At 50.7% G+C, this 7,813-nt stretch overlaps 1 protein-coding gene across 1 annotated transcript in view; it reads right to left on the bottom strand.

The window, feature by feature from the left end:
• Positions 1 to 4,035: 4,035 nt before the first annotated feature.
• Positions 4,036 to 7,813, bottom strand: part of ercc2 (excision repair cross-complementation group 2) — a 32,295-nt gene continuing 28,517 nt past the window's right edge. The window contains exons 22-24 of the mRNA XM_055663560.1: positions 7,477 to 7,620; positions 6,422 to 6,565; positions 4,036 to 4,226 (exon numbers count right to left, since the gene is read on the bottom strand). Of these exons, the coding sequence (XP_055519535.1) occupies positions 4,134 to 4,226; positions 6,422 to 6,565; positions 7,477 to 7,620 (381 nt within the window). The 3' untranslated portion in view covers positions 4,036 to 4,133. The remainder of the gene's footprint in view (positions 4,227 to 6,421; positions 6,566 to 7,476; positions 7,621 to 7,813) is intronic.

The following is a 7,813-nucleotide window of genomic DNA, read 5'->3' as shown; positions in this document are numbered from 1 at the left end:
AGGCTCGGTGGGCTGAAGGGCCTGTTTCCATGCTGTATCTCTATATTTAAAACAAATTTATTGAAGGGGAAGCATTTCTTTAGTCAGAAGGTGGTGAATCTGCGGAATTCGTTGCCTCCAACGGCTGAGGCCAAGAGTGGTATTTTAAAGACAGGGATTGACAGATTAGTTGGGTGTCAGGGGTTATGGGGAGAAGGCAGGAGAATGGGGTTAGGAGGGAGAGATAGATCAGCCATGATAGAATGGTGGAGTAGACTCGATGGGCCGAACGGCCTCATTCTGCTCCTTTGATTTACGGCGCTCATGCATAACATGATTATTGATTATTGGCCTATTTGGTTGAATCGGGGATCGCTGGTCGGCATGGACTCGGTGGGCCGAAGGGCCTGTTTCCACGCTGTATCTCTAAACTAAACCAAGCTTGCTGCCTCAGTGAAGGTTCACCAGACTGATTCCTGGGATGTCAGGACTGTCTTATGAAGAAAGACTGGATAGACTTGGTTTATACTCTCTAGAATTTAGGAGATTGAGAGGGGATCTTATAGAAACTTACAAAATTCTTAAGGGGGTGGACAGGCTAGATGCAGGAAACTTTGTACCCGATGTTAGGGAAGTCCAGGACAAGGGGTCACAGCTTAAGGATAAGGGGGAAATCCTTTAAAACCGAGATGAAAAGAACTTTTTTCACACAGAGAGTGGTGAATCTCTGGAACTCTCTGCCACAGAGGGTAGTCGAGGCCACAGTTAATTGGCTATATTTAAGAGGGAGTTAGATGTGGCCCTTGTGGCTAAGGGGATCAGGGGGTATGGAGAGAAGGCAGGTACGGGATACTGAGTTGGATGATCAGCCATGATCACATTGAATGGCGAATGGTGCAGGCTCGAAGGGCCAAATGGCCTCTACTCCTGCACCTAATTTCTATGTTTCTATGTGATTCCAGATATTAATTCAAATTTCCAAATTCCACAGACCCATTTTGATATTGAGTGGTGTCCAACCCATGAGCAAGCTCCAAGGGCTGGAGACTTGAATGACAGGTTTGGAGGGATATGGGCCAAACGCGGGCAGGTGGGACTAGCGTAGCTGGGACATGTTGGCCGGTGTGGGCCAAAGTACTTTGTGACATGCGTGCTGTGTTCGTGATATTTATTTAGTTGTTTATCTTTATTATTTTACCGTGTATGTATCGTTAGCTTTTAGAAATGTTTGAATGCTGCACTGACTGGCTGACATTTTAAATTTCGTTGTACATGGTCCATGTTACAATGACAATAAAGAAACTATTCTATTCTATTCTAGTCAGCGCTGCAGGTTACTGCTATTTGTGTACATTGGGGAGGCAAGGAATTCACATGTGGCAGAGGGGAAAGTTTGATTGTTATTTAAGTTTTGTCATTCAACCACAATTCTATTGTGTATTGTGTTATTTTCATTCGTATGACAGTATGGAAACTCAAGGGGTGCATGGAACAATGAATGTGAATTTGAACTTGAGAGAGAGAAGCGGTGACCATTACTTGGGAAAATATCCAGCATCTGTCAGCTCCAAGAAATGTGATGAAGTTAGAGAACAGAGGAGGAAGAGTCTTGACCCCAAATGTCACCCGTTCCTTCTCTCAATAGGCAATGTTTCGGGCCGAAATCCTTCTGGAAATAGGCAACGTTTCGGGCCGAAACCCGGAAGGGTTTCGGCCCGAAACGTTGCCTATTTCCTTAGCTCCATAGATGCTGCTGCACCCGCTGAGTTACTCCAGCACTCTGTGAAACGTCACCTATCCATGTTCTCCACAGATGCTGCTGACCCCTGAGTTACTCCAGCACGCTGTGAAACGTCACCTATCTGAGTTACTCCAGCACTCTGTGAAACGTCACCTATCCCTGTTCTCCACAGATGCTGCCTGACCCGCTGAGTTACTCCAGCACTCTGTGTCTATCTTTGAGGAGGGTGTAACATAGTGTTGCATTGCATGGCAGCGCCTTGGAGCGAGTTGAGCTAGGAACACTAAACAAGACACTTATCCCTAAGCCTGTTTCAGTGAGATCATACCATTCCCATTGCCAGCATTTACTCCATTTGTGTTAATTGATGAACAAAACTCTACTCAGCTCAGATTTCAGTTTAACCATTGACCTGACGTCAACAGCTATTCACGGTAGATAGTGCCAGGCTTCTAGTTTACTTTAGTTCAGAGTTACAGCGTGGAAACAGGCCCTTCAGCCCACTGATTCCGTGCCGACCAGCGATCCCCGCACACTAACACTATCCTACACACACTGGGGACTATTTACAATCTTTACCGAAGCCAATTAATCTACAAACCTGCACGGCTTTGGAGTGTGGGAGGAAACTGGAGCACCCGGAGAAAACCCACGGGGAGAACGTGCAAACTCCGTACAGACAGCAACCGCAGTCAGGATCGAACCCGGGTCTCTGGAGCTGTGTTGCCCAATTAGTCTTCAAAGTTTTGCCACAGTTGGCATTGTCTGTGGTCTGGGGCTGTTCTCCAGTGAAGGTCAGTGTCTGTGGTCTGGGGCTGTTCTTGTGATGGGTCAGTGGTGGTGATGGTCAGCAATGCGGCCATTCTGCACCACCCGGTGGCACAGCCTCTTGTTGCAGGGATATGTCTTGAGACAAAAGACGCAAGGCGTGTGGGAAGGAACTGCAGATCCTCGACTACACCAGCAGGGAGAGGAGGGGAAGGGGGGGGGTGGAGAGGGGGGGGGTGGAGGGGATGGAGAAGGGGGGGGGGGGGGGAGAGGAGTGTGGGGTGGAGTAGGGGAGGAGGGGGGAGGGGAGAGGTGGAGAGGAGTAGGGAAGGGGGTGGAGAGGGGGGGGAGGGGATGAAGAAAGAGGTGGGGGGAGGGAGAGGAGTGTGGGAGTGGGGGATGGGGTTAGGAGTGGAGAGGAGGAGGGGGGGGGAAGAGGAGTGTGGGGGGTAGAGTGGGGGGTGGGGTGGGTGTGGGGGGGGGGAAGAGGGGTTAGGGGTGGAGAGGGGGGGGGGAGAGGAGTGTGGGGGGGTGTGGGGGTGGGGTGCAGTAGTAGGGGTAAGAGTTGGGGAGGGGGGAGGAGTGTGGGGGGGGTGGGGGGTGGAGGGGGGGTAGGAGAGGAGGGGGAAGAGGTGGTGGGGGGTGGGTGGGGTGGGGGTGGGATGGAGAGGAGGGGGGGGGGGGGTGTGGGGGGGGTGGGGCGGGGTGTGATGAGCGTTTACATCCTGCAGTTTGTCAGCATTTATACTTTATTTCAATATTCCAGTGGGAACTGCATGAACGCTGCTCCCTGCTGGTGTAGCTGTGGCACTGCGGCATGTACCCCAGTGGACATGTACCCCACAAACGCCTCAGTTTAGCTCCCCCCGACACCACTGCTGATCAGCCGGTCCAACCACCAGTCGATGGAACATCTACCTGTGTCGGGGTGTAAATAATCTCAGAATCGCTGGGTAACTGGAGGAGCCCCCCCCCTTCTGTCGTGGGGTAGACTGAGACTAACTCCCCCCACCCCCCCTCCTCAATCCTTTCCACTCGTCACCTTAATGTCACGTTTAATGTAGCTTGTGTTTTTATGACCGTTGGCAGATCAATTTCCCTCCTGTGATCAATAAAGTTCTATCGCAGTGAATCGTTATCATGTCGGGACAGTGGCAGTGTCCAGAGAATGCCCGCAGACAATTCACCCTCCTACACTGACCACCGGACACTGGCCACTGCCTGGCCTCTCAGGCAAATGTCCCCTGGTGCAAGGTGTAAGAGTCTCTTGCCCAGAGTCGGGGAATCGAGGACCAGAGGACATAGGTTTAAGTTGAAGGGAGAAAGATTTAATAGGAATCTGAGGGGTAACTTTTTCACACATGGGTGTATGGAACGAGCTGCCAGAGGAGGTAGTTGAGGCTGGGACTATCACAACATTTAAGAAACAGTTAGGACATGGATAGGACAGGTTTGGAGGGATATGGACCAAATGCGGGCAGGTGGGACTAGTGTAGCTGGGACATGTTGGCCGGTGTGGGCAGGTTGGGCCGAAGGGCCTGTTTCCACACTGTGTGAGTCTAGGATGGAGAGATGCTGGCAGCCGGGACAGTCTCCACTTACGCAGTGCAGCGTAACAGGGCCGGGAATCTTGTCCGTTCTGGCCTCACACTTGATGAGAGATCTCGTGAATCCTGCTCATTATCTCCTCGGATTCCAGCTGCTCCAGTGACAGCAACGACAGCCCAAGCTGATCCTCCTGAAGGTGGAAACAGGAGAGAAGCATTAGTGCGGCACGGTGGTGCAGCGGGTAGAGCTGCTGCCTCACAGCGCCAGAGACCCGGGATCCATCCCGACCACGGGTGCTGTCTGTACGGAGTTTGCACGTTCTCCCCATAACCTGCGTGGGTTTTTCTCCGGGTGCTCCGGTTTCCTCCCACACTCCAAAGACGTTATTGCGGGTTTTGTAGACAAATTGGCTTGGTGTAAATGTAAATATGTAAAACTTGGTTTATACTCTCTAGAATTTAGGAGATTGAGAGGGGATATTATAGAAACTTACAAAATTCTTAAGGGGTTGGACAGGCTAGATGCAGGAAGATTGTTCCCGATGTTGGGGAAGTCCAGGACAAGGGGCCACAGCTTAAGGATAAGGGGGGAAATCCTTTAAAACCGAGATGAGAAGAACTTTTTTCACACAGAGAGTGGTGAATCTCTAAAACTCTCTGCCACAGAGAGTAGTTGAGGCCACAGTTCATTGGCTATATTTAAGAGGGATTTAGATGTGGCCCTTGTGGCTAAGGGGATCAGGGGGTATGGAGAGAAGGCAGGTACAGGATACTGAGTTGGATGATCAGCCATGATCATATTGAATGGCGAATGGTGCAGGCTCGAAGGGCCGAATGGCCTCTACTCCTGCATCTATTTTCTATGTATGTTTCTATTTCCTAGCTTACACCCCAGTGGTATGAATATTGATTTCTCTAACTTCAACTAGCCCCGGCATTCCCCCTCCCCCACCCAAGCCACACCAGCTTCTCGTTCTCACCCAGCAAACAACTAACAATGGCCCGTTTCCTTTATCATTGGTACTTTTTTGCATATCTTTCATTTATTTGTTCATTATCTCTCAACATGTCCCTCTATATCTCTCGTTTCCCTCCTCCCAACTCTCGGTCTGAAGAAGGGTCTCCACCCGAAACGTCACCCATCCCTTCTCTCCAGAGAAGCTGCCTGTCCCGCTGAGTTACTCCAACATTCTGTGCCATACCTCTCTACCCTTTCCAACTTGACCACATCTAGATGAAATCCATTCATAGCAAGAGGATTTGAGTATAGGAGCAGGGAGGTTCTACTGCAGTTGTACAGGGTCTTGGTGAGACCACACCTGGAGTAGTGCGTGCAGTTTTGGTCTCCCAATCTGAGGAAGGACATTCTTGCCATAGGAGGGTGTACAGAGAAGGTTCACCAGTCTGATTCCTGGGATGTCAGGACTTTCATATGAAGAAAGACTGGATAGACTCGGCTTGTACTCGCTAGAAATTAGAAGATTGAGGGGGGATCTTATAGAAACTTACAAAATTCTTAAGGGGTTGGACAGGCTACATGCAGGAAGATTGTTCCCGATGTTGGGAAAGTCCAGAACAAGGGGTCACAGATTAAGGATAAGGGGGAAATCTTTTAGGACCGAGATGAGAAAAATATTTTTCACACAGAGAGTGGTGAATCTGTGGAATTCTCTGCCACAGAAGGTAGTCGAGGCCACACAGTTCATTGGCTATATTTAAGAGGGAGTTAGATGTGGCCCTTGTGGCTAAAGGGATCAGAGGGTATGGAGAGAAGGCAGGGATGGGATACTGAGTTGGATGATCAGCCATGATCATATTGAATAGACAAAAAGTGCTGGAGAAACTCAGCGGGTGCAGCAGCATCTATGGAGCTAAGGAAATAGGCAACGTTTCGGGCCGAAACCCTTCCGGGTTTCGGCCCGAAACGTTGCCTATTTCCTTCCGGGTTTCGGCACGAAACGTTGCCTATTACACACAAAACGCTGTTCCCTAATGACCCTGTCCCACTTAGGAAACCTGAACGGAAACCTCTGGAGACTTTGCGCCCCACCCAAGGTTTCCGTGAGGTTCCCGGAGGTTTTTTGTCAGTCTCCCTACCTGCTTCCACTGCCTGCAGCCTCCGGCAACCACCTGCAACCTCCGGGAACCGCACGGAAACCTTGGGTGGGGCGCAAAGTCTGCAGAGGTTTCCGTTCAGGTTTCCTAAGTGGGACAGGGGCATAACTCAGCGGGACAGGGGGCGTCGACACGAAACGTTGCCTATTCCCTTCGCTCCATAGATGCTGCTGCACCCGCTGAGTTTCTCCAGCTTTTTTGTCTACCTACCATCTTCTCTGTACCATTTCCAACTGGACAAGGGATGAAGGGAGGGGGGTGTGGAGCTGACCTTACGGAACGGCTGTGCCATCTGGCGCAGGAAGTGCTTGGCGATCTGGATGGCCTCGTCCACAGTCAGGTTGAGGTTGCTGTCGGTGAGGTGCTCCTGGATCCATCGAGGCAGCTTTCCCCGCTTGTCCGCTCGTGCGTAGCGCTGCCCAGAGACAAGAAGTACAGGAAGATAACTCTTGTCACCTTACGGAAACCTCTGGAGACTTTGCGCCCCACCCAAGGTTTCCGTGAGGTTCCCGGAGGTTTTTGTCAGTCTCCCTACCTGCTTCCACTACCTGCAACCTCCGGCAACCTCCACGGAAACCTTGGGTGGGGCGCAAAGTCTCCAGAGGTTTCCGTTCAGGTTTCCTAAGTAGGACAGGGGCATTAGATGTAGCTCTTTGGGCTAAAGGAATCAAGGGATGTAGGGAGAAGGCAGGAACGGGGTACTGATTCTGGATGATCAGCCATGATCACAATGAATGGCGGTGCTGGATCGAAGGGCCGAATGGCCTACTCCTGCACCTATTTTCTATGTTGCTATGTTTCTATGTAGACCCCGATTTGATCCTGACTACGGGCGCTGTCTGTACAGAGTTTGCACGTTCTCCCCGTGACCTGCGTGGGTTTTATCCGGGTGCTACGGTTTCCTCCCACACTCCAAAGACGTGCGGGTTTGCAGGCTAATTGGCCCCTGTTAATTGTCCCAGCGTGTGTAGGATAGTATTAGTGTGGGGGTGCGCTGGACTCGTTGGGCCGAAGGGCCTGTTTTTCACGCTGTATTTCTAAACTAAACTAAAGTAACTTGGGTAGGAAAGAGCTGCAGAGATGCTGGTTTAAATCGTAGACACAAAATGCTGGAGTAACTCAGCGGGACAGGCAGCGTCTCTGGAGAGAAGGAATGGGTTTGAAGAAGGGTCTCGACCCAAAAGTTCACCCGTTCCTTCTCTCCAGAGATGCTGCCTGTCCCGCTGAGTTACGCCAGCACTGTTTTAAAGTAATTTGGGCACATTCCAGGTGAATCTCAGTCACTGCTTCTGACATATTCGGCATAACTTGGACGTCTCACATTACCTTGTCTGCAAAGATCATTAATCCATAATCAGTTTTCCCTCGAATGACACGCCCCACACACTGAGCCGCGTGCCTCATGGCGTCGAATGTCAGGAAATCGTTCTCGCGGATTTGGAACTGGTCCCGTGTGTATTCTAATCGAGCCTGCCAAACACAGCCACAACTTTACACAACGGAACATAGACGCAACACTTTTGAATGGGAAGGAACATGCAGATAGTGGTGAACACACAGAGAGTGGTGAATCTGTGGAACTCTCTGCCACAGAAGGGAGTTGAGGCCAGTTCATTGGCTATATTTAAGAGGGAGTTAGATGTGGCCCTTGTGGCTAGGGATC

This window comes from Leucoraja erinacea, chromosome 38, assembly GCF_028641065.1.
Source record: "Leucoraja erinacea ecotype New England chromosome 38, Leri_hhj_1, whole genome shotgun sequence".
Taxonomy (NCBI): domain Eukaryota; kingdom Metazoa; phylum Chordata; class Chondrichthyes; order Rajiformes; family Rajidae; genus Leucoraja; species Leucoraja erinaceus.
The sequence above is the reverse complement of the archived record's forward strand: the minus strand, read 5'-3'. Positions and strand labels throughout refer to the sequence as shown.